The sequence below is a fragment of the Lepisosteus oculatus genome, chromosome 14, assembly GCF_040954835.1.
Source record: "Lepisosteus oculatus isolate fLepOcu1 chromosome 14, fLepOcu1.hap2, whole genome shotgun sequence".
Taxonomy (NCBI): domain Eukaryota; kingdom Metazoa; phylum Chordata; class Actinopteri; order Semionotiformes; family Lepisosteidae; genus Lepisosteus; species Lepisosteus oculatus.
The window spans coordinates 40,006,692-40,031,913 of record NC_090709.1 but is presented as its reverse complement, the minus strand read 5'-3'; the positions used below and the strand labels follow the sequence as shown (position 1 = coordinate 40,031,913).

The following is a 25,222-nucleotide window of genomic DNA, read 5'->3' as shown; positions in this document are numbered from 1 at the left end:
CGTTTAATTCCTGCAGGACCTAAATCTCCCCTGTCCCTTCTATTGGAAAACAGCGAATATAACAATTACAAATCAATAAAAACAATAAACCCGAACACAATTAGCTCAGAAGCAGGGACATGAAAAACAGTTTTTCATGTGGTATGTTTCCACCTGTTCATTTTCTGCCATTATAGTTCCATATCATAGTACACACATGTACAGTACTACAGTATATATAGTACATACTCATATATAGAGTATATATACTACACATTTATTTAAAAATGCAGTTTGTTCTGGTCATTAGAATTATACACAACTAACACCTTCACTAAGATGCAATTGTTTTTTTGTTTTTTTCCGGTAAGCGACACATCTTCTAGAAGTGCACTCTGTGTGAAAATTGCTTTTAAAGGAGGGGGAGGGCTTTTTGACGGACTGATGTAACAGACTCATCTCATTAGCCTCTTTTCGTTTTCCAGTCCTCAAGACACTCTCTCACACACACACACACGCGCGCACACGCAGACCTGTCTCACGACCAGCGACGGCGGGCGTTCTCAAGGGGACCCGTTCTTTCACAGCTGTCTGATCAGCCCCGTCTCCCGTCCCAGATGGGAGACCTCAACCTTGGAACTGCTCTGCTCCTGCTCTGTGAGTACCCCCCCGGCCTGGCCCGGTCCCTCGTTCCGCCCCCACTCCTGACAGAAACACGGCAGAGCTGGGGCGTGGGTGTGTCTCAGCGCGCGTGGGCCCCAGAGGGCGATTCCGTTCGCGTTCTGAAGACGGGGAAACCGAGATCTGGTTCCGGCAGTGACACTGAATAGCGGTCAGGCTGTCAAGCTGTGGATCAGCAGTCGTTTGCAGAGGTGGTGATCCCGATTCCTGATGCAGCAGAGTGTTGACTTTGTCTCCTCTGACAGCTCTCTCCAGTCCAGGGTCACAGGGGAGCGGGAGTCCATCCCAGCAAGCAACAGGCACAAGGCAGGGTTCACCCTGGACAGGACAGCAGTCCATCACAGGACACACACACACTCACACACCCTGGACAGGACACCAGTCCATCACAGGACACACACACACACACACTCACACACCCTGGACAGGACACCAGTCCATCACAGGATACACACTCACACACCCTGGACAGGACACCAGTCCATCACAGGACACACTCACACACCCTGGACAGGACACCAGTCCCTCACAGGACACACACACACACACCCTGGACAGGACACCACTCCCTCACAGGACGGACACGCTCACACACACACACACACACACACACACACACACACACACACACACACACACACACACACCCTGGACAGGACACCACTCCCTCACAGGACACACACACACACACACACACACACACACACACACACACACGGAGGAAACCCAGCCAACACGTGGAGAACATGCAGACTCCACCCAGACAGCTCTCCATGTCCAGTCTTGAACCCAGGGACCCAGCACTGCGAGGCAGCGATGCTGACCCCTGCACCACCCTGCCGCCATGCCCACCCCCACCCCCACCAATCCCCTGATATGACCCAGAAAAGTCATTTTCCGCTCTCCAATCGCACCAGGTGCCTGCACAGCAGAAAGCCATCTGAAAGGCTCCACGCTGATGGCCGTCCGAGCTGGGGACGTCGTCACCCTGCCTTGCAACCATCAGCTCTACCATGAGACCACCTGGTTGATCCAGCGCCCAGACGACACGCTGCACGTGGTGGTTTTAGCCAACAAGAACCCAGGAAAGAACCCGTTCACTTACACGAAGAGACCTGACTCTCGCTTCAGCCTGGTGCTGAACCCCTCCACTGCCTCTCCTGATCTGAGGATTGAGAACATCACAGAGACAGACCAGGGGCTGTACTACTGCGCCGCCAGAGACAGAGGAGAGATCCAGATAGGAAAAGGCACCAGACTGCAAACAGGTGAGCACAGACGCTTTTGCCTCGTGGAGGCACAGGTCAATGAAAAGTAAAACAAAATGCATTTATATCTGAGAGCAGGAGGCTCTTCTGTACACAGAGGGGGGTGGGGGTGGGGAACAGGCTGCCCAGCCCTGTTCTTGAAGCCTATACCCTGGCTTCTCTCCAGACACAGCTGGGTGAGCTCCTCCAGTCAGGACAGGAGGCCTTACTGTACACAGAGGGGGGTGGGGGTGGGGAACAAGCTGCCCAGCCCTGTGGTTGAAGCCGATACCCTGGCTTCTCTCCAGACACAGCTGGGTGAGCACCTGGGATCAATTAACTACTAATGACCAAAGTAACTAGGCGAGTTGAATGCCTCCTCTCCTTTGTGACTGGTCTTCTGTCCCTGTGGTAGTAAAACTGAAAAGAAATTCACTTTCTTGAGGGAAGAGTTATTGGTTTATGTGTACGTATCCAAGTAGCAGACTCTTATCTCCCAATTAAGGTCAGTTTAGACGTGAAACCTAAAACAATGACCGGCATCTGCATTTCAGCATGGTGATGCTATCATTAAGTCATTCTCCTGGAATCTGAACAACACTGACCCTTGTCATGTCTGCTTAGGATCACTAGAGAAGGAAAGGGAGCCCCAGCACCCCGAAATCGGACTGCCCTGCCTGATCGTGCTGCTGTCGGCCGTCCCTCTGTCTGCCCTGGCCTCGTCCTGCTGCGTCCTCTTCATCCTCCTCCGCGGGAGAGGTGGGGCCGCCCCTCTTCCTCTCTCCGCTGGGCGACAGCCGCTCACAAATCCGCGCCTTCTGTGCGATGACGGGGTGGGGGGTGGGGTGGAGGGGGAGACCACCTGTCCGTTTCCCCAGCAGCTGTCAGCTCAGCTGGCCAGCCTGGGCACGGGACAGGTGTGAGCTTGGAAGCAGATGTTGGCCTGGCCAGACGCCAGCTCGCGTCACGCAAGTCACGGAGCGGAGCGCTTTTAGGGCAGCGAGCCGAAGACGTGATCCCGGCAGGTAAGCCGCTGTTCGAAAACCAGGAGAGACACACGCGAGGGAAGCGCCGGCAGGAAAGGCAGAGGTCGAGCTCGCCGGGTGACACCCGGCACTGAGCAAGGCAGGCGCTGTGGAGAGGGTTTCAGTAGTCAGGAGAGTGGGGGCGTGGCAGCCGTTGAGAGGTCTGATTGGTTCTCTTGTCCTGCGGGAGTTCTGCCTTCCCCTGCGGGTTGAGGGAGAGATGCTCCCTGCTGGCTTGGGCAGCTGCTTGCCTGGACAGATGCGAGCTTGGACACAAGCTGCGCACTGGACAGATGTGAGCTTGGAAGCAGATGTGAACTTGGAAACAGATGTTAGCGTGGACACAAATGTGAACTTGGAAACAGATGTTAGCCCGGACACAGATGTGAATTTGGACACAGATGTGAGCCTGGCCACAGATGTGAATTTGGGCACAGATGTGAACTTGGAAACAGATGTTAGCCCGGACAAAGATGTGAGCCTGGCCACAGATGTGAATTTGGACACAGATGTGAACTTGGAAACAGATGTGAGCCTGGACACAGATGTGAATTTGGACACAGATGTGAATTTGTGCACAGATGTGAGCCTGGACACAGATGTGAATTTGGGCACAGATGTGAGCCTGGACACAGATGTGAATTTGGGCACAGATGTGAGCCTGGACACAGATGTGAATTTGGGCACAGATGTGAGCCTGGACACAGATCACACACACTGGCGGGTCAAGGCCAGTGTAATGTGCCAGGCTTCTGTTAGTTTAATAGTCTAGAGAGGGTACATAGTTCATATACTTAGACCTAGACTGAGGCCAGAGTAAGCACAGCACAGGTGACCGTGAGTGAGACAGGAGAGCCCGTTGATCCTGAAGGTGAAAATGCAGGCCGTATGGATTCTAACAATGGAAATCTTTCATTAACAGGTATTCCGGAGAGAAGGGGACAATATGACATCGCTGTGCGGGTACTGTCCATTTAAACCTTCTCAGTTGCCGTTAATGGAATTGAGGATATTGAACGACTTTGATGAGTTTGCAGGGGTTCTGCAAATTAACACGGATGTAAATTTCGATAACTACGCAACTCCTCAGTTTGACATTTACATAGAGGACGCAATAGAAACGTTTAGCAAAAAGCGGGGATTTCCCACCCAAGAACTGCTGAGCCGAGCTCTCGGTCACCGAACTGGTCCGTACTGGTGCATACCTGACCAATCGGACCGTCAGCGGTGAGTGGGATTAGATCAGCCTTCGCAGACGATCGCCTTCCAGTAGAAAGGATTAGTCCTGTAGCTTTCGCATCTCGTAATGCGGCAGTCCCAAAGGCGAGTAAGATCTTCAACTTCCGAGCAGGGGGAAAAATAAACACCAAAGTGCCACTGGGTTCCCAGCAGGGCAGCCTGTCAGCCCAGTACAGTTCCAGTACAGTCTGGGAGTCGGGATCGGCCCGTACAATACGGTCACTCCTTAAATGACCGCACTGGTCTGTAAGCCGCCAGAAGTCCCAGAACCGCCGTTGGCAGACCCGGTGCCCTGACGCCCCGTGTCGTGTATCCGCAGGAAGAGGAGACCAGCCGGGAGCAGTCCGAAAACCTCAACTTCGCCTCTCAGCCCCGGCGGCCCAGGAACTGAGAAACTTCGGCCTCAGGAGACCCCCGCTAGCAGCACCTGGGGTTCAAGCCGGACCCGGTCCGGGCCTCTGCGTGTAGCGCTTTGTTGTTGTTGTTGTTGTTGTTGTTGGCGTTGTGCTGAGAAAGTGTTTTAATTCCGTCCGCCTGCCCGCCAGAAGCACCGACCCCACGGCACGCGTGAAGTCACGACACACTACGCGCGCCGGCCGCACGTCTTGATCAGCTCAGGGGCGCGTTCAGCTGCATGATCGCGACGGGCACCGGTCCGGCTCGGCCCAGGCCCACTGAAAACACGGGCTTCTGCACCCGACGGAAGTGCAGTGCTGTTATCATGAAGGAGGGGGTGATCACACGCACGGCATGTGTTCGCGTAATTCTGAGAAAGTGGCCTCGCTCTTACTGGTAATGTGCAATACCAACGTGCAAACGCGATGTTCAGTCATCGCCATGTGCAGATCCCCTGGGTGATCATCACCTGATCGCGCAAATGCCACACAATACCTACATGATCTTTAAGCAGACTTGCAGTTTTATTTATTTTTTTAGCAGCGGGATCGATCGCACGGTTATAACGGTTGTGTTCAACGTCAGGCTCAAATCGCGATATTATTATTATTTTTTTTTTCTATATTTCCAGCGGGCAGTCAGTCCGAGCGCCGGACCGACGCCGAAAAGAACAGCGTGCACGAAGCAGGCTTATGAGCGCCAACAGAAGGATTGATGCACTGTCCTGTGTGGCGATGTCAAAGCTCTTTGGTTTCAGTTTAAAAAAAAAACCAACAACCATAATAAATCATTTTCCGGTCTCACGCTGCGAGTCGTGGTGTTTTCGGTTCTGAGCGCCCGCAGAGCAGACTTCATCAGAAACGCAGTGCTGGGAAAGGGCGGCTTTTCAGCAGAACAATCGCAGAAGGAGAGAACCACACAGGAAGAGGTCTCTGCGCCTCCGGCTGGTGCAGAAGAAAAAAAAAAACCCTCTCGTGCCACCAATAAGCCTTTTTTTTTAAAATGTTTTATTCGCTGCATGAATCTCTCCGTACCAAAACAAAACAAAACAAAAACCAACAACAAAAAACTGTTTGCTGTCCCGTAAAAAGTGACCTGCAGCTGCTTGTCGCCATTCGTTCTCATGTTCAATCGGTTTCTCAAACCCTTCTTTGAGAACGCAGGGGGAGATCGCAACCCTCGGAGGTGAAATGAGACACCATTTGCCCGGAGAGGTCTTTGAAGAAGGTTAATAATAATTAATAATAATAATTGCTTACATTTATATAGCGCTTTTCTGGACACTCCACTCAAAGCGCTTTACAGGTAATGGGGACTCCCCTCCACCAACACCAGTGTGCAGCCCCACCTGGATGATGCGACGGCAGCCACAGTGCGCCAGAACGCTCCCCACACACCAGCTATCAGTGGGGAGGACAGCAGAGGGATGAAGCCAGTTCAGAGAGGGGGATTGTTAGGAGGCCATGATTGGGAAGGGCCAATGGGAAATTTGGCCAGGACGCCGGGGTTACACCCCTACTCTTTTCAAGAAACACCCCGGGATTGTTAATGAGCACAGAGAATCAGGACCTCGGTTTGACGTCTCATCCGAAGGACGGCGCCTGTTTACAGTCCAGTGTCCCCGTCACTATACTGGGGCATCAGGACCCACACAGACCGCAGGGTGAGAGCGCCCCCTGCTGGCCCCACTCACACCTCTCCCAGCAGCAGCCTCAGCTCTCCTCCCAGGAGTCTCCCCTCCAGGTACTGGCCAGGGTCCCCCTGCTGGGCTCCAGTGGGGCTGCCAGTGGGGAGTTGCAGGGTGATGTGGCTGCTGGCCATATTAAGCACGCGTTAAACCTCCCCATAGCTGTACTTCGGCTGAAATGAACGGTTTACCAGCATCCCCCTCCCCTCCCCTCAATCAAGCCGCCGAAACGCATCGGAGAACCACGGGTTTCCTGACGAGGGGGTGCGGGTCCCGAAGCCGAGATGTCTGCAAGCCTTCTCTGCGCCGCCGAAGCCGCCGAGCCGCTTCCTGCGAGAGGCCGCGTCTCTTCTCGAAGAGAGCGCGCCTGATTTCTCGACACCTGCCCGCCCCTCGCAACCCAACCCCCAGCTGGGGACTGAGCCCGTGTCCGGCTATAAATGGACGCACTGACCGCCTGCTCACCCTCAGTGTCGGGGAGTGCTTTCACAGCCGCCGACCAGTCCAATAACAACTCGCGCGCAAGAGCTCAGGCGAGACCGGCCAAAGTCCTCACAGGTGGATGTAGTTGGGGGGCCAGTAGGAGGCACTATTGCCTCTGTCCTACACCCCATCATTCATTAAAGATCCCAGGACACCTACAAAAGTGCTTGGGTTTCTGTTCATACAGGTGTCCTGGGACGGAACGATCGCTGGGCGTCTCCCAGCTGGGGCCGCTGGTGCAGAACGATCGCTGGGCGTCTCCCAGGTGGGGTTACTGGTGCAGAACGATCGCTCTGCGTCTCCCAGGTGGGGTCAGTGGTGCAGGAGAATCGCTGTGCGTCTCCCAGGTGGGGTTACTGGTGCAGACTGATCACTGTGCGTCTCCCAGGTGGGGCGGCTGGTGCAGAACGATCTCTGTGCGTCTCCCAGGTGGGGTTACTGGTGCAGACTGATCGCTGTGCGTCTCCCAGGTGGGGTCACTGGTGCAGAACGATCGCTGTGCGTCTCCCAGGTGGGGTTACTGGTGCAGACTGATCGCTGTGCGTCTCCCAGGTGGGGTCACTGGTGCAGAACGATCGCTGTGCGTCTCCCAGGTGGGGTCACTGGTGCAGAACGATCGCTGTGCGTCTCCCAGGTGGGGTCACTGGTGCAGAATGATCGCTGTGCGTCTCCCAGGTGGGGTCACTGGTGCAGACTGATCGCTGTGCGTCTCCCAGGTGGGGTTGCTGGTGCAGAATGATCACTCTGCGTCTCCCAGGTGGGGCGACTGGTGCAGAACGATCGCTGTGCGTCTCCCAGGTGGGGATACTGGTGCAGAACGATCGCTGTGCGTCTCCCAGGTGGGGATACTGGTGCAGAACGATCGCTGTGCGTCTCCCAGGTGGGGTCACTGGTGCAGAACGATCGCTGTGCGTCTCCCAGGTGGGGTTACTGGTGCAGAATGATCACTGTGCATCTCCCAGGTGGGGTCACTGGTGCAGAACGATCGCTGTGCATCTCCCAGGTGGGGTTGCTGGTACAGAACAATCACCGTGTTTCTCTCTGAGGTGGGACTGGACTCCAGTGGGAGATGAGAAGTGTTCTCAATATATACAGCACTGTATACGTGCGAGGAGTTCACCTTAATTAAGGAGACAGATTCTCTCTCAGGGCTTTGGGAAACACCAGGCGATTCGCAGTACCATCAGCATCCGTTCAGCATGAAGAATGATAAAACAGGTACTGACCCCCCACTGTCCTGTAGACTGGAAGTCACAGGCTCAAGACACAGCTTGAAAAAAAAAAAAAAAACAGCATCTGCCCAGACTGCGAAAGAGCCCAAAATCACCTTGACCAGGTGTGATTAGCTGGTAGACCTTCAACCGGAGATCATTTGCTTCGGGAAAGCTCCTCAGAAGCGCCTGTGAAAACGCGCACTCCTCCCTCACTGTGTGCACCAATCAGTGAGTCCAGGTGAGCGCGATTAACGATCTCAGCCACTTCTCACGAGTCGAAGAGGCGGCGTATTTGGCGGCCTCCAGTGGCCAACACCTGGTAATCACATGGGCGACATCCTACTACGGCTGGTGACATCCGGGAACCTCAAAACGCACAGTCCCAATGTAGGGTCTCAGCGACTATTCATTATTGATGTGCTCTCTAAAGAAACTAAACTTCAAACGTGATGCGTGAGGTGATCATCTATTTAAGGGGGTTGACTGTTTGAGGGAGCTATCCCGATTAGGCACATAAAAACCCTGAGTAACCATAAAGTATTTCTTCAAGAGCCCCACCCAAGTCGAAAATTAAAGGCTTCTTATTCTGTAAAAGTGCCTCGACTATAACTGGATTATAAGCCTCTATGTGTGTGTATTTAAAAAAAAACTGTTTGAAAGTTTAAAGATCTCTAGAAACTCTGCGGGTCTGTGTGTTACTGTAGTTTCTAACCCCAGTGGCTCAGAGAGATCAGTGCTGTCGATATTCACACTGTGAGGATTCAGAGATCTCTAGAAACCCTGCAGGTCTGTGTGTTACTGTGGTTTCTAACCCCAGTGGCTCAGAGAGATCAGTGCTGTCGATATTCACACTGTGAGGATTCAGAGATCTCTAGAAACCCTGCAGGTCTGTGTGTTACTGTGGTTTCTAACCCCAGTGACTCAGAGAGATCAGTGCTGTCGATATTCACACTGTGAGGATTCAGAGATCTCTAGAAACCCTGCAGGTCTGTGTGTGTTACTGTGGTTTCTAACCCCAGTGGCTCAGAGAGATCAGTGCTGTCGATATTCACACTGTGAGGATTCAGAGATCTCTAGAAACCCTGCAGGTCTGTGTGTTACTGTGGTTTCTAACCCCAGTGACTCAGAGAGATCAGTGCTGTCGATATTCACACTGTGAGGATTCAGAGATCTCTAGAAACCCTGCAGGTCTGTGTGTGTTACTGTGGTTTCTAACCCCAGTGGCTCAGAGAGATCAGTGCTGTCGATATTCACACTGTGAGGATTCAGAGATCTCTAGAAACCCTGCAGGTCTGTGTGTGTTACTGTGGTTTCTAACCCAAGTGGCTCAGAGAGATCAGTGCTGTTGATATTCACACTGTGAGGATTCAGAGATCTCCAGAAACCCTGCAGGTCTGTGTGTTACTGCAGTTTCTAACACTGTGAGGACTTATACGAACACAATTGCAGTGCATATTACAGTTTAAGAGAGTAAGACATGTTAGACGAATTTATTGATGGAAAAAATATTTTTAAAAAACTTTTAAAAAAGTAGGGAAAATGTGGATATTAAAAGTTCACATTTAACATGGTTTTTCATTTATATGAAAATGAATGTAAATTAACAGCCCTCAACGAGCCAGAAGAGAAAAAAGTGTATTTATGACAATTTTATCGATAGAAAAATAAAAAGATTAAAAAAAACAAACAGTAAAAATTCAGATTTCACATTCTTACCCAACCATCTTGCATTTATATTTTCAACACAATTTAAAAGATTCAAGGGGAGAAATTACACATTTTAAAACAAATAGTGAGAAGAGAAGCCCAGAGATAACAGACACAGAAGTTTTAAATACATCAATTGGCATTATTCAGACAGAGAGACACAGTCCAGTCCTGCAGAGAGAATGCCTGTACTGTATATCCTGACACACACACACACTGAGGAGAGAGAATATCTACTCACAGATAATGAGTTTATATCCTGTGATATAAATGCACAATATGTAGTGGCTCTGAAAATAATTGATAAAACACACAGCACCAAAATTACCCCCGAGAAAAATCTGGCAATTAGTTATCTGGATGGTAATCTGTAGTAAATGTGGTTTCCTCCTTTCTTACTGCAGGAAATGATGTAAAGATACAGGAAGTGTCACATGAGCTGAAGATAATCCTGCCAGAAGGGTCCTGTAGTGGGGTCTGATTAGGACTCCTGATCTTAAACACTTTCCTTTCTAAACCCACGTTGTACATAGAAAATCGAAAACGCTGTTTCAGTTGTCATTCTGTGGTCTTTATCACACACAATTGGTAGTGCACGTTTTTCACAGGTGTTCACAGTTTTAAACGGCACAGAAGGTGCCAGTTGTATGAGAGATGACAAAGACAGGTGTAATATGATCAAATATGATACAGGAACCTCACAGAAGCTGAAGCTGGAGGCCCAGTACTGGGGTCTGATCAGGGCTCCCGTCCTTTAACAGCAGTTTGCAAAGGAAAGTGTTTTCCACAGAGAACTAGAAGGGTTTTAATTCTCATTCTCTAGTGTTTATCCTGCACAGTGGTAGAATACTGATCTTTTCACAGGTGTTCACGGTGTCCATATCCACAGTTCCAGACCACAGAAAGTGACAGAGCTGACGGAGTCTGACAGACACACTGAGCAGGAATGAGTCCCTCCAGGAGCCCCGAGTGTCTGGACTCCTGTCTGTCCTCAGTGTCTGATAACTCCCTCAGCTCCTGTCCAGACTGCAGTCTGTCTGTCCTCAGTGTCTGATAACTCCCTCAGTTCTTCTGTCTGATCTCTGGATGATCTCTTCTTCTGATCAAACAATTCACCTGTGGTCAGCTGGTCCTGGTTGTTAATGAAGAGGAACAGTCTCTGGGTTTTCCCCATCCTGGGCTGGCTGTTGTCCTCCTGGTGGTGGTCCATCCTACGGATTCCTCCTCCTCCTCCTACACCTCCAGATCCCAACTCCTGCTGCTACTGCCAGACCTATTACAGCTCCCAGGACACCTGCTATCACAGCAGTAGACCTGTCTCCCTGGTCAGAGTCTGCAGGGAAACACAGCAACAGTAACAGACTGGTCTACTGCACTGGGACTGGAGCTCCTATTGTAACAGACTGGTCTACTGCACTGGGACTGGAGCTCCTATTGTAACAGACTGTTCTACTGCACTGGGACTGGAGCTCCTATTGTAACAGGACTGTTCTACTGCGCTGGGACTGTAGGTCCTGTTGTAACGGAACTGTTCTATTGAATGGTGATTACTACACATATCTATTCATCATGATACACTAAAACTCTCCAAGGAAAAGGTGTTTTAAATGAGACACTCACCATCTTGCTGGTGCGACGCATCTTCGTCGTCTGGTGCTGAAAGCAGAAGAGGTAACAGTGTGAACATTCTGACCCTGTAACTTAGGCCAGTCGTGAAATGAGTGCTCTCACACCGATCACTGACTGAATCTCTTAATTGGCTATTGGGGATGTCACCTGCCCTCAGTTGCGGATTACTGACTGCAGTCCTGAAGGAGAAGAGTTTCTTGTTCATCACTAATCAGGATCTTGGTGTGCTGTACTCCTAACTGCTGCAGTCATGATACAGGGCAATCACAATCACATCTTTACAATTAGAAATTAGAAGAGATGGGACTACAATCTATATTACTGGTAGTGAATTATTAGGCATTGAGCCATAAGTAAAACAGAATTGAAGCCATCTTACTCTCCGTATTTTACCAGTACATAAATGTTAGCGATATCAAGACGCATTGGTTATCATGTGGCCCTAGAGCAGGGATCGTGAGTTCACTTTCTGGGGTGCTGTCTGTGTGGAGTTCACATGGTGTTCTCCCAGGGGCTCCAGATTCCTCCCACAGTCCAAAGACGGGCTGGTGGGTTAACTGGGTTAAGCTGGTTAACTTGTAGGTTAAGATATCTTGTCCAGGGTGTGTGCGTGTGTGTGTGTCCTGTGATGGACTGGTGTCCTGTCCAGGGTGTGTGAGTGTGTGTCCTGTGATGGACTGGTGTCCTGTCCAGGGTGTGTGAGTGTGTGTGTGTGTGTGTGTCCTGTGATGGACTGGTGTCCTGTCCAGGGTGAACCCTGCCTTGTGCCTGTTGCTTGCTGGGACAGGCTCCAGCTCCCCCCTGTGATCCTGTGCTGGAGAGGGCTGTCAGAAAAAGTGGATAGATTCACAGAAAAGTCCTTTTACTTTTTACCAGGACAAAGTTAGTCAATATAGTCGCAATACCAACAATATTTCTAATGAGTGCAATGTATTAGACTGTTAAAGAGAAGGAATGTCTTTACAAGCTCACTCGTACCTTTGAATTGAATTTGGTTCACACATACTGAAGAATGGAAGGAAAGATATACAGTTGATCCTCTCACCCTTGATGGTGATTCTGATACTGCTGATGGTCCGCCTGGTTGTCTCGTCTCTCACGGTGTAGATGCCCTGATGTGCTGGAGTAACTCTGTGAATCGTCAGGGTGCCGTTCCGGACCGAGACGTGCTGTCCAGGGACTGTACCCCTGGGGTACACCTCAGTGTCGTTAAACAGCACCTCCACCGGCTCACGCGCGAACACGGGCAGAGAGACATCGGCCCCAGCTGCTGCACTGCGGTTTTCTCTTCGCACTGAGGGGAGTGAAGACGGAGAACGTCATCAGGCTCATACAAACACGTTTTGCGATTTTGTCCTGGAAATCAAGGTGGCAGCTCTGGTGCAGAAAAAGAGCTTGGATAGCGTTTAACACCCTGATCTCCGGCACCAGGAGAGGCAGGAGCTCCCATACAGAGAGACGAGGGGGGCACACTCTTTTATTAATGATGTGCTGAGTGTCAAATTAAAAAGGAAACGTTGATACCTGTGAGGGTGACTTTAATGTCATTGAGGAACTTCATGAGATCATCCTCTCCTTTGTAAGAGCACTCGTACACAGCTTCGTCAGAGAAGATTGTGTGGTTGATGGTGAGAGAGAAGTCTCCCTGTCCGATCTTCTCTCTGGACACCTCAGCTCTGCCCTTATAGTCAGGGTCAGGATACAGTGTGCCACTGATGACATCAAGCACTGGTCTGTCAGGAGTCTTCCACTGGACGTGGAGCTGGTCCTCAGGGATTTGAGCTGCAGCTCTTCCATCACAGGGGAGAGTGACAGAGTCTCCATACGGCCCCGACACCAGGACAGGATCTGAAGGGACTGATAACAACACAACTAGACACCCCCTGACAGACACACACTGGAGAGAGAGAGAGACACAGCAACACAACTAGACACCCCCTGACAGACACACACTGGAGAGAGAGAGAGAGAGACACAGCAACACAATTAGACACCCCCTCACAGACACACACTGGAGAGAGAGACACACAGCAACACAACTTCTGAGATTCATACGAACGTCTTGACCGTGTTCAACTCCGGAACATGTTGGAGGTGTGAAGTTTGACTTTTTGCCATGACATTTCTGAGGTCCAGTAAAATTCCATTTCATCGGCATTTTATTTCACCTTTCAGATTTCCGCAGCGAGAGGATATTTACGCTTGCGTTCGCATTATCGTGAGGGGCTCCCGAACCGAAAGAGTTCGGTACTTTGATTGAACCTTTTTTAGCTCTACTTACCCTGTGGGAAAGTCATCAGAATGAGCAGAATGAGAAAGATCCTCATGTCAGCTACCAGAAAAACAAAAACAACAAACTCGGTTTATACGAGAAAATGATTCTGTTAAAAACACAATAGTTGATCTGTGCACAATGTTGCACAATGTTGCATGCTATACAAATACTGTAAATGACATTGAACTGTAAATGCAGTGATATTGTCCCGTGCACAGTGACTTTAACAACAGCAGGATATCCTCGCACTCCTCTGTTTTGGGGGAAAAAATATTCTAACGGGGCACATGTTCTGTCTTTTGTAAACAGGAAGTACAACACCGTGTTCGGTGATGAGCTTTCCCGGGTTACACGCGTGTTTCTCGCCGTGTCTGTGACAAGTAGAGATGATAGGACTTTCCAAACACACGGCTGTCTTGACGTGAGGCTGCAGAAACTGGTCCTGTGCATAGTTTTCGCCGACTCTTTGAACACTGAACGGAATGCAGCTATGTACAAACCGTGTAACGGATGCGCTCTGGAGTTTTCATGAAACTCACGTAAGTATGAGAATAAACCTCAACTTGATCTTGCTTAGAAATGACTTTAAAGAAGTCAACATCCCAGCCGTGCTGCTTGTTCCCCACCCCCACCCCCCTCTGTGTACAGAAGAGCCTCCTGTCCTGACTGGAGGAGCTCATCCAGTCGTTTATATATAACGACAAGGCTTGCGGAATTGTACAGATGTTATTTTTCTTAATTGTTTAGCGCTATTCCTCATCAATTAAGCGACATGAAATGGCCGACGAAATGAAACCGAAAGCTCAAAAGTAATAAAAAGAGAAAATACGTTTTTCACTTGTTTGACACTCGTGTGTACAGAAACAAAAAAGATCCGAGTCCTTCACTCCCCTGATCTAGAGCTACACGCGCAAATTCCTCGGTCGACTGCGAAAGACGGACTTAAAACACGGTGGACATAAAAAAAAAGTTTAATTTCACTTACCGGCAAAAAGCGGAGTCGCGGTTTTCAAACGGGTGAACTCTCCTTAAACTTTCTGATTAGTCAGAAAAAAAATATCGATCAACAAAAATACGAAAAACGATATTTTGGGTTGTCGCTGTTGTTTCAAGTATCGAAGAGAGAGAGAGGACAGGGTCACCAGCGGCAGGTTTAATGTCAGTCCAGGAAATCAGACGCTAATGATGTCACCTGTCAAAGTCCAATCAGTGCGGCCGTCGCCGTGATTCCTTTACTAAACTTACTCATCGCGTCCGGAGTTAGAGAAGGAATTTCTACTGGTCAGGAATTGTATTTCTTTTTTTTCCATTTATTAATCATTCTGGGTAAATTTCACATCCATAAATCCAAATGGTCTAACAATACTCCCCTTTTTAGTACGTCTGAGGTGGAGCTGAAACACTATTTAAATTCTATTAAAAATGTGAGAAATAATAAACATATGATAGATGTAAAAAAAAATACAATTTGATCACATAACTTACTTATTACCTCTGGCGGTTAATTGTTTATTTTTCTGTTTGTTTTCTTGTACCCGTTTTGATCCTCTGGTTGTATTTGTAAGTTCTTTATACATTTTAATAAAAAAAAAAATCTACATGTCAGGAAGGGCGCGGTGCCCTTCGTTTCCACTTTCACTTCGCTCTGAACAAAACATTTCCCACAGAATTCCCTGAACAAGGGAGCCAAGAAAAGTTACACACCGCGTCTTTTTGAGATCAGTCTCTATATACAGCTACCGCGTATCGAAGTATCAGTTCCTATAGCGTCCAGGGGTTACTGTGACACTATAGTCCGACCTCTCAGTTTTAATTCTGTCAGGGGTCACGTCACCACAAGCTGGGCAGAGGGCGGGTGGCTCTGCTCAGACATCCCTGTGCCCCTCTCTCTCTCTCGCACAGTCAATACGCGCTTCAAAAAGGATCACAGCCCGGATGTTATGCAGATGTTAGGAACCCCAAAATGCGCACCAGACAGATCAGTGGGTGGGGTCTCTCCAGGGGACCCCACACCAGGCTCCCTGGGTCGCTCAGGGACAAGACGGATGACGGCGTGCTCACATTATGCGCTTTGAGAAGCCACCTTTTAAGGCGCTATATGAACTGAAGTTTATCATGATGATAATGACCTCCTCCGAGCTGGATCCAGTCAGATCCCGAACCCAGCGGGACCAGTTCTGGTCGGTACTGGGACGGCAGAACTCCAGGCAGAGCCGGCTTGTTGGAGGGGGTCTGTTTCTCCAGTGGAGAAGAACTTCTAAACCTGCTCCCCAGTGCAGCGACTGGGGACCCTGTGCAGTAGGACAGGAATACTGGACCAGACACCACCTGGAGCCCAGCTGGGGGAGCCTGGCCAGTACCTGGAGGGGAGACTCCTGGGAGAGGTGTGAGTGGGGCCAGCAGGGGGCGCTCTCACCCAGCTCACAGCCCACTGGATCCCAGCAGGGGGAGCCTGGTCAGTACCTGGAGGGGAGACTCCTGGGAGAGGTGTGAGTGGGGCCAGCAGGGGGCGCTCTCACCCAGCTCACAGCCCACTGGAGCCCAGCAGGGGGAGCCTGGCCAGTACCTGGAGGGGAGACTCCTGGGAGGAGAGCCGAGGCTGCTGCTGGAGGAGGTGTGAGTGGGGCCAGCAGGGGGCGCTCTCACCCAGCTCACAGCCCACTGGAGCCCAGCAGGGGGAGCCTGGCCAGTACCTGGAGGGGAGACTCCTGGGAGGAGACCTGAGGCTGCTGCTGGGAGAGGTGTGAGTGGGGCCAGCAGGGGGCGCTCTCACCCTGCGGTCTGTGTGGGTCCTGATGCCCCAGTAAATAGCAAGCAACATTGTGCAAATCAATGTTCTATCCGGCAGATGGGCTGCACAATGAGGATGACACCCCTGTCGTTTTAAAACCACCTTTACAGTACGTGAGCCCAGGACATTTGAAATGTAAATGACATTTTTAATATAAGTAATTCGTTTTTAACCATATAAGGCCTTATTTGGGTGCTGAGAACAATTTGTGGTCCTTCACTGCCAGCTGCATTGGGGATCACTTACCTCGATCTTCCAGATCTCAGCACATTCTCACATTAAGAAAACGATGATGTCACGTAGCAGTTCCTTCCGGGCCCTATGCGGACGACGCGATCCAGGATAGTGAAGATACGCGGGAGAGGGTCTGGAGACGGGGAGGGGCGTGTCCGTGCAGTGCTGGTGTCCAGGGGGAGTGAATCCGGGGCGAACAAACTAGGCGAAATCCAAAAGAGTAATCGGAGACAAAGGGTAGAGTCCAAGGCCAGGGGGGATCCATCCAGGGAGTTAAAACACGAACCGGGTCGGGACCGGCGAAGGGAGGGGAATCAGGAGCAGAAGAGTAAAACCATAACGGAGCCAGACGCAGCGGGGACCCCCCCCACGGGGATTCCCATGATGCGGAAATCAATGAGGAACCAGGAGGGAGGTCCGCGTCTGGCTTTTAAGGGGGAACGGGATCGGGGAACAGGTGCAGACGATGATAGGGAACGAGGAAGGGCTGGAGCGCCCTTAAGAGGAGGGGTTAGAGACCGTGACAGATGAAGACTCACGGTGAGAAACGGACACGTGGATGGTGTGTCCTGTCCACACACCCTGGACACACACACACACACTCTGGAGGGTCCAGGTCCAGAGCTATAGAAGTGTAAGCAATTATACTTACTACAGGATTCTTTCCAATGATGTCAGTATTGCGCTTTTATTATTTATTTATATAGGGGCTTCTTTTACACTCTGCGTAAAAAGCACTGCAGTTTCCCCTGGTTAAGACCTACACTGCAAACCCCACCTCATATACAGTACAGCCATGTTACCTCCACTGTGGAATTGGTCGTTTCTGTACTTCTTTTCAGGTTAACGACACATTTAAGGGAAGAAAAAGCTCATCGGCGGGCAATGAGGTCAGATGCGGCTAAAATGTATCGTACTGCACATCCGAGGAACACAAAAACCTCGTGTTAAACCTTAAATAATACCCACCCTGACAAACCCAGCTGACGTCGTCAAAACAAGGCTTCGAAGTTGATGGCGCACTCCCACTCAAAGCAAAAGTAAACTTGCAGTATCCCGGTGTAACCGCTAGGTGGCAGTGAAGACCAGCTACAGTGCTGGCAGGTGAGAGGCGAGTGGCGTGCCATCACCCTGCAACTCACAACCGGCAGCCCCACTAGAGCCCAGCAGGTGTGAGCCTGGTCAGTACCTGGAGGGGAGACTCCTGGGAAAAACTTGGTGCTGGGAGAGGTGTGAGTGGGGCCAGCAGGGGGCGCGCTCACCCTGCGGTCTGTGTGGGTCCTGATGCCCCAGTATAGTGACGGGGACACTGGACTGTAAGCAGGCGCCGTCCTTCGGATGAGACGTCAAACCGAGGTCCTGACTCTCTGTGCTCATTAACAATCCCGGGGTGTCTCTGGAGAAGAGTAGGGGTGTTACCCCAGTGTCCTGGCCTGATTCCCCCCCTGGTCTTGACCCATCATGGCCTCCTAATAATCCCCCTCTGTGAACTGGCTCCATCCCTCTGTTCTCCCTGTCCAGTTCACGGCCTGAGCTGTGTAACTTGGAGACACACAGGCAGAACGACCTTAAAGTATAAGACCGGATTCAGAGAGGAATAACTGGATTTCTCTGCCTCAGCTTGTGTGAAAGGCATTCTCTTAATGTTTGCGGATACAAAGATAACATTCCCTGCAGGTCCAGAGCCCAGCTCCTCTGTGGTCAGTCAGTGTCGGTCAGTACCGTGTCCTGCAGGTCCAGAGCCCAGCTCCTCTGTGGTCAGTCAGTATCGGTCAGTACCGTGTCCCTGCAGGTCCAGAGCCCAGCTCCTCTGTGGTCAGTTAGTATCGGTCAGTACCGTGTCCCTGCAGGTCCAGAGCCGAGCTCCTCTGTGGTCAGTCAGTGTCGGTCAGTACCGTGTCCCTGCAGGTCCAGAGCCGAGCTCCTCTGTGGTCAGTCAGTGTCGGTCAGTACCGTGTCCCTGCAGGTCCAGAGCCCAGCTCCTCTGTGGTCAGTCAGTATCGGTCAGTACCGTGTCCCTGCAGGTCCAGAGTCCAGCTGCTCTGTGGTCAGTCAGTATCGGTCAGTACCGTGTCCCTGCAGGTCCAGAGCCCAGCTCCTCTGTGGTCAGTCAGTATCGGTCAGTACCGTGTCCCTGCAGGTCCAGAGTCCAGCTCCTCTGTGGTCAGTCAGTATCGGTCAGTACCGTGTCCCTGCAGGTCCAGAGTCCAGCTGCTCTGTGGTCAGTCAGTATCGGTCAGTACCGTGTCCCTGCAGGTCCAGAGCCCAGCTCCTCTGTGGTCAGTCAGGATCGGTCAGTACCGTGTCCCTGCAGGTCCAGAGCCGAGCTCCTCTGTGGTCAGTCAGTATCGGTCAGTACACTGACCCGCAGGTCCAGAGCCCAGCTCCTCTGTGGTCAGTCAGTATCGGTCAGTACCGTGTCCCTGCAGGTCCAGAGCCCAGCTCCTCTGTGGTCAGTCAGTATGGGTCAGTACCGTGTCCCTGCAGGTCCAGAGCCGAGCTCCTCTGTGGTCAGTCAGTGTCGGTCAGTACCGTGTCCCTGCAGGTCCAGAGCCCAGCTCCTCTGTGGTCAGTCAGTGTCGGTCAGTACCGTGTCCCTGCAGGTCCAGAGCCCAGCTCCTCTGTGGTCAGTCAGTGTCGGTCAGTACTGTGTCCTGCAGGTCCAGAGCCGAGCTCCTCTGTGGTCAGTCAGTATCAGTCAGTACTGTGTCCCTGCAGGTCCAGAGCCCAGCTCCTCTGTGGTCAGTCAGTGTCGGTCAGTACCGTGTCCCTGCAGGTCCAGAGCCCAGCTCCTCTGTGGTCAGTCAGTATCGGTCAATACCGTGTCCCTGCAGGTCCAGAGCCCAGCTCCTCTGTGGTCAGTCAGTATCAGTCAGTACCGTGTCCCTGCAGGTCCAGAGCCCAGCTCCTCTGTGGTCAGTCAGTATGGGTCAGTACTGTGTCCTGCAGGTCCAGAGCCCAGCTCCTCTGTGGTCAGTCAGTATTGGTCCCTGCAGGTCCAGAGCCCAGCTCCTCTGTGGTCAGTCAGTATCGGTCAGTACACTGTCCCTGCAGGTCCAGAGCCCAGCTCCTCTGTGGTCAGTCAGTATCGGTCAGTACCGTGTCCCTGCAGGTCCAGAGCTCAGCTCCTCTGTGGTCAGTCAGTATCAGTCAGTACTGTGTCCTGCAGGTCCAGTCAGTATTGGTCAGTAGGGTTTGCTGTGGGCTTGAAGAGACAATTCACTGCTTCATAAAAACATTTCTGTAACACCAGTGAACGGTGTCACGTTCAACACACAAGACAAACTCGGAGCAGGAACAGTGAAATACTAACCAGACACAAAGACACAAAGGGAGTAAACTGTGCTCTTTTTTACTGATGCAAATAGTTGTGGTTGAGGAAATGAGAACTGTGGGTTTGTACATCTCTAGTAGTGTTGTGATCTCATGTATTTTGCACACGGAGAAGAATCGGTCACTCACACACAGCCCCACACCCTCTCTGCTCTCCTCTCAGATCAAACACACAGGTCCTGCAGTCTCGCTGTCAGTGGAAACACTGGGGGAGGGGAGAGATGAGGTCTCTGTCACCTCTGATGTCCTCACACCTCTCCCCAGCTCTGTGCTCTGCGCAGGTTTAAAATACAGAACTGGGCTCTGTGGTTTTCAGAGTTTACTGACACCAGCTACAGCCACAAACATGTTCTTAATATACCTCCAGAGATAAAGCACAAAGGTGTCAGAGCGGTCAGCTCTCAGTGGAAAAAAAACAAAACAGGACGTTTGACTTTGAGAGGGTCCGGGCTCATGCTGCTGTGCAAACATCCAAGTGGACCTATTTTAAAAAAAAATCGCATTGGTGCGCTTTTTAATTAAAACGGAGGCTGAATTGTAAAAATGAATTTTTACAATTACAATTCTGCCAGTCGGAGCGGCTATTTTTCCAAAAGCACACACTCTGACAGACGGGCACTCTGCTTGCTGGGGACGATCTGTACCACGATATATAAACGTAACTCAAGCTAAGTAAAATCAAATCCTGCAACGTCCCAAATGCCCAGGAAAATTCCCTGAAGGGGAATCTCTTCTCGGAAACAGAGGCTGAGGGTGTCTGTTTGGCTCAGAAAACGATACCAGTTAAAATGCTTCACAGATCCCAGCGATCACCGCCCGTCCCGCCGCCTGGCATCACGCCCTCCGACCGTGGATGATATCCGAGTAGGTGCAGAACTCCGGGTTCTGGCTCGGTTTGTTCCTGGTGCGTCTCGGCGCCTCCCGGATCTCCAGCGTAGCGTACTGGAGCTCCCCGCCTTCTTCCGGCTGAAACCACACGGAGGGTCAGAGGTTTACCATCTGGATACGACAGGACTCGCCTGTACGGGCCACATTTTCCACAGCCGCCTCAGAGACGTCCGACAGAGGATATCCTTGTCGTGCTTGGGGGCCCGTGAAGCCCCGCTTCTCGATCTGAATACCTGCATCGTCGCCGTCTTTCTCCCCTTCGTCTGGGTCTCGTTTCGGGGCTCCGCGGAGTCTGCACCCCCTGGATTTAAAGAGGACACAGGCAGGCAGGCAGGCAGGGTCAGCAGAGGAAGCGATAGCGCTACGCTTCGACACGCGCGTCCGCGAAACCGACGCCAGAGCCTGAGGCGTGACGTCTAAATTAAGAACCGACTTGGTTTTCCGCTGTGGAGTGTTATTAATACCTGCTGGGCTGGACGATGGCGGTGGTGCGCAGACAGAGCTCTCTCTGTGTGTGTGTATGTGTGTATGTGTGTCTGTGTGTGTGTGTGTGTGAGAGTGTGTGTGTGTTCTCTGCTGGGGACAGGGCTGGCTTGCTGGGGTTCAGAGAGCCCACCTCCTGCCTGTTTGCTCTAACGCAACCACCCGGGGTCTCCCGGGCCCACGCTGCCCTGCTAAGAGTATTTCGGGGTTCTGTTCCCCGTTCTCGGATCGGAGAATGAAGAGTGGGCAGCGGAGCCATTGGTGACCCCGATATTGTCTGGCGTCGGTGCGGTCTCTCCCCCCCCCCGTGGAATCTCTCACCTTTCCCGCGACAGAGGCAGTAGACACAGGCAGAGGACAGCAGGGCGGACAGGAGGGCGGACACGGGGGTGACCCACTCGGGCAGGGTACTGCACTCCCCACGGGCTTGCGGGCGGGAGGGTGATCTTCCTCCTGGGCAAAGTCAGCAAGATCAGAGAACAGGCAGAGCGGCGGTCATTAGCATCCAGACAAACTCCTCTCACCTGCGCTGAGCCTCAGCCAGGTCCCATTTCCGATGTTAATTCCTCCCTTGTCTTTGGCGGCGCAGTAGTACAGCCCCTGGTCTGTCTCTGTGACCCCCTCAATCCTCAGACTGGAGGAGTTAGTGGAGGGGTTCAGCACCAGGCTGAAGCGAGAGTCCGGTCTCCTCTTGTAGGTGAAGGGGCGCTCCTGCTGCTCCCCAGGGTTCCTGCTGGCGAAGACCCCCACAGACAGGGTCCCGTTCCGGAGTGTGAACCAGGTGGTCTCGTGTGTGAGCTGCAGGTCACAGGGCAGGGTGACCGTGTCCCCGAGCCTGACTGCTCCCGGAGAAGGCTCCCCAACAAGGACCCCCCCACGGGCAGCAGCCTCGACTGTAACAGCGACACACGACATCATTACACCCCTACAACACACATAGTCCGATTAGAACTGGGGGCAAGACAACCAGCCATCTTATAAAACCCACAGATTAACCCACTCCCACGGCCATTTTTGAATACCGGAGGCCTTTTCAGTGAATTGCCATGTTTTGATTCTACTTAAATATCTTTATCATTGATACTTTAACCCCACCCTATTGGTTTTTCACTCTTCTAAATGTGATGGTTTGTGCAATAGAGGAAAATAGATCGACATCTGAGCTCCACGTTTCTCTCTCGAACTCGTGAGGCGACGAGACTTTCCGTTTAGAGCCAACAACCGACAAAATATATATATATAATTTAATCCTGTACAAATTAGTTGCGGGTTAATAAGAGCGCACATTACAAAGGCATCTTGTGTTGTTAAGTTTTTTTAATTCGATTACTTATCGCCTTTGGTGCGAGTGATCTTGCTCTACGAGCTGATAGCGACGGATTTCCTTCGATGGCCACAGATTATTAAAAAGAAATTGCTGCCGTTGTAGTTGTGGGTTTTAGATTAAAACAAAACAAAAAAAAACAGTACTTTAGGAATGCAGTCTCCTACAACGGGTGCCGTACAGAGCTTTGACCTTAAATACGTCCCACTCTCAGCGTTTCATTCAAAGTTAAAAAATTCAATACCTTTTCTCCGGCGAAGCACGATGATAAGCGACGCGGGTGTCAGATATTGTGCCTATTCTCGCTTCGCTGCCGAAGCTGACACAAATCAAATGAACAGGCAGTAAGATATCGTTCCTCGTAAAAAAAAAATAACGCTCATGAGAAATTGTCGCCCCCCACACAGCCTTAAGAAGTAACTATACTGTGCTCTCTGTATGTGTCCTACAGTATATGTTTGGATTATCTTTTGTTGGTATTTTCTGTTTGTATTATTACGAGTAAAAGATAATATTATAAAAAAAAAAACAATATGACAATATTAAGAACCGCTGCGGCCAAAGAAATTATTCGATCAAGGTAGTTTTAGCATTTTAACCTACGATATGTTATTGTCTTTTTAGTGATGCTTCTCATCGAGACAGAAGTTGCATCTCGAGGGGATGTGACAGACCTGAGACTTTTCGGCAGTTTTTAAGTAGTGGATATACACTCCTGGATAAATAAATACTCGAACAGGAAGCCTTTAGTAGTTGCAATGCTTCAACAACTGATGAAACAATCACATGATGTTATCATTGATGGCTTTATTCTTAAGTGCTGGAATGCTCGGTTGATTTTTCACAAAATATTTCGGTAGTTTCAGTTTTAAGGCCTCTTAACGCGTTCCAGAGTTTCGGGGGTTTTTGAACTAAATATATCCCCCTTTTTAAGGAAGTAGCCGAGCGAATAAGGCCAGATACAACTTACAGCGACCCAAGAAAAAGTGTTTTGCGTCCTTGTAACGAAATGCCACGGGCCACTCCGCCCCAAGTTGTCCCCATTTTCGCTCGATCATAACATTATTAGAATAAAATATCGTAGAAAAAATGACCTTCCATCGGGCTTCATCGTTCAAGACGAATCTTTTCAAGTGAGCGGTTTTGCGGACTTGTTGCGGTGCCGTGCAACGGGGGTGGAATTTCACTATAATTCCAAGAGAGGAAAACGTGCATTACCAGAATGCCGGGAGGTGTACTCACTGGTCAGGAGCAGCAGGGCAGCAGCGCAGAGATCCCCCATCGCGGCCGTCGTGTCTGCTGCTCAGAAAAACGAGACCTGGATTGGGCAGAGAGCGGAGTTTCCCCTGCTCTGGGTGCAATGTGCTGCTCAGGGGGTTTGGAGTGAAGACATTGGTTTCCGCAGTGACCAATTAACTTCACTCTCCCGCCTCACCTCTATGGTCTCTCTCGCTTTTCAGTCTGCAAAGTCAAACAGAAAATGCAATACGTACAATGTGGACAGCTGTACTGCAAAATAAAAAAATAAAAAAACACCTTTTCAGATGAATTAGTTTACCTGGACTTTATCGATTGTAAAGCAGGACTTTACAGGCTGGTGGCATGCAGGCAGAGGGGTCAGTGTTGCTGCCTCACAGCCTAGGGCCCTGGGTTCAAGTCCCGACTGGGGGTGCTGTCTGGGTGGAGTCTGCATGTTCCCCCCACGTGTTACACTGGGTTCCCTCCTCACACTCCAAAGACATGCTGGTGAGTTCATTGGCTTCTGAGGAAAATTGGCCCTGGCGTGAGTGTCCTCTCCAGGGTGTGTGAGTGTGTGTGTGTCCTGTGATGGACTGGTGTCCTGTCCAGGGTGTGTGAGTGTGTGTGTGTCCTGTGATGGACTGGTGTCCTGTCCAGGGTGTGTGTGTGTGTGTGTCCTGTGATGGACTGGTGTCCTGTCCAGGGTGTGTGTGTGTGTGTGTGTGTCCTGTGATGGACTGGTGTCCTGTCCAGGGTGTGTGTGTGTGTCCTGACAAAAGTTATATTCTGCAATGCTTTTCCAAGTGATAATTTGGGAAATTTATGACTTTATGACACTGAGGAGAGAGAATACCCCCTCACAAGACACAGGGCTCAGTGCAGTCCTGTAGAGAGATACTTGTTTTTAGTGTTCTGGCAGTCTGTGACATCCAGAAGACTTTATAAAAAGAGCTTGTGTCAGGAAACTCTGAAAGAGACAGTCTGTGGGCCACTACAATTACAGGACAGTACACAGACCCGCGTGATGAAAGATGTTAACTTGTCCCTGTAGGAAGTATTCGTAACATCGGTGCTTGGTCGTTTTGACAAATTCAGATATATCCTGCATTTCTAGACAAATATCTGATAAAATATTGTCCATTGTAGTTATTTTATAAAAAAACGTACATGTTTGACACAACTATTACACTATTAAATCTGAAGGAAGAGAGTTTTATTTCCTTCTCAGTGAGTCAGGAAGGCAGCTGGGAGTCTGTGCTTCTGGCTCGACATTCAACAGGGATCAATACCGATTGATCATTCTGACCAGTTCAATGCCCTGCCTGTCTTGCACATCACATCCCTCTTTGGTCAAAGATACTTACAGCT

At 50.7% G+C, this 25,222-nt stretch overlaps 3 protein-coding genes across 4 annotated transcripts; 1 reads left to right on the top strand and 2 right to left on the bottom strand.

Moving 5' to 3' along the window:
- The first annotated feature begins 524 nt into the window (after positions 1 to 524).
- Positions 525 to 5,359, top strand: LOC107076049 (uncharacterized). 2 transcript variants are annotated; one of them, XM_069198274.1, is made up of 5 exons: positions 525 to 636; positions 1,578 to 1,928; positions 2,532 to 2,666; positions 3,855 to 3,895; positions 4,491 to 5,359. In XM_069198274.1, exons 1-5 carry the CDS (start codon positions 597 to 599, stop codon positions 4,560 to 4,562), a joined length of 639 nt encoding a protein of 212 aa, XP_069054375.1. In that variant the 5' UTR covers positions 525 to 596; the 3' UTR covers positions 4,563 to 5,359. The 2 variants fall into 2 exon arrangements, with proteins under 2 accessions (XP_069054375.1, XP_069054374.1); XM_069198273.1 differs by lacking the exons at positions 3,855 to 3,895; positions 4,491 to 5,359 and having other exon boundaries at positions 2,532 to 3,209.
- A 4,273-nt stretch (positions 5,360 to 9,632) lies between these two features.
- LOC138242404 (butyrophilin subfamily 1 member A1-like) lies at positions 9,633 to 14,962 on the bottom strand. Its single transcript, XM_069197873.1, has 6 exons — positions 14,548 to 14,962; positions 13,569 to 13,619; positions 12,812 to 13,144; positions 12,333 to 12,581; positions 11,279 to 11,314; positions 9,633 to 10,991 (listed from the first exon to the last, which is right to left on the bottom strand). The coding sequence occupies exons 2-6, from the start codon at positions 13,612 to 13,614 to the stop codon at positions 10,870 to 10,872; spliced, it is 786 nt and encodes a 261-aa protein (XP_069053974.1). The 5' UTR covers positions 13,615 to 13,619; positions 14,548 to 14,962; the 3' UTR covers positions 9,633 to 10,869.
- A 5,260-nt stretch (positions 14,963 to 20,222) lies between these two features.
- On the bottom strand, positions 20,223 to 23,962 carry LOC138242747 (uncharacterized). The gene is made up of 5 exons (XM_069198291.1): positions 23,858 to 23,962; positions 21,816 to 22,184; positions 21,613 to 21,744; positions 21,042 to 21,109; positions 20,223 to 20,886 (listed from the first exon to the last, which is right to left on the bottom strand). Exons 1-5 carry the CDS (start codon positions 23,895 to 23,897, stop codon positions 20,755 to 20,757), a joined length of 741 nt encoding a protein of 246 aa, XP_069054392.1. The 5' UTR covers positions 23,898 to 23,962; the 3' UTR covers positions 20,223 to 20,754.
- Between the last annotated feature and the right edge of the window lie 1,260 nt (positions 23,963 to 25,222).

What these genes read in the sequence shown, in the direction of transcription:
- LOC107076049 (XM_069198273.1), top strand. Translation starts at nt 597, where the DNA reads ATGGGAGACCTCAACCTTGGAACTGCTCTGCTCCTGCTCT. An exon ending in AACTGCTCTGCTCCTGCTCT is followed by an intron (nt 637 to 1,577) that starts GTGAGTACCCCC and finishes CAATCGCACCAG; the next exon opens with GTGCCTGCACAGCAGAAAGC. An exon ending in AGGCACCAGACTGCAAACAG is followed by an intron (nt 1,929 to 2,531) that starts GTGAGCACAGAC and finishes ATGTCTGCTTAG; the next exon opens with GATCACTAGAGAAGGAAAGG.
- LOC138242404 (XM_069197873.1), bottom strand. Translation starts at nt 13,614, where the DNA reads ATGAGGATCTTTCTCATTCTGCTCATTCTGATGACTTTCCCACAGG. An exon ending in TCTGATGACTTTCCCACAGG is followed by an intron (nt 13,145 to 13,568) that starts GTAAGTAGAGCT and finishes TGTTGTTATCAG; the next exon opens with TCCCTTCAGATCCTGTCCTG. An exon ending in TATCAGAATCACCATCAAGG is followed by an intron (nt 11,315 to 12,332) that starts GTGAGAGGATCA and finishes TTCTGCTTTCAG; the next exon opens with CACCAGACGACGAAGATGCG.
- LOC138242747 (XM_069198291.1), bottom strand. Translation starts at nt 23,897, where the DNA reads ATGGGGGATCTCTGCGCTGCTGCCCTGCTGCTCCTGACCA. An exon ending in TGCCCTGCTGCTCCTGACCA is followed by an intron (nt 22,185 to 23,857) that starts GTGAGTACACCT and finishes TCGCTGTTACAG; the next exon opens with TCGAGGCTGCTGCCCGTGGG. An exon ending in CTGCCTCTGTCGCGGGAAAG is followed by an intron (nt 21,110 to 21,612) that starts GTGAGAGATTCC and finishes CTTTAAATCCAG; the next exon opens with GGGGTGCAGACTCCGCGGAG.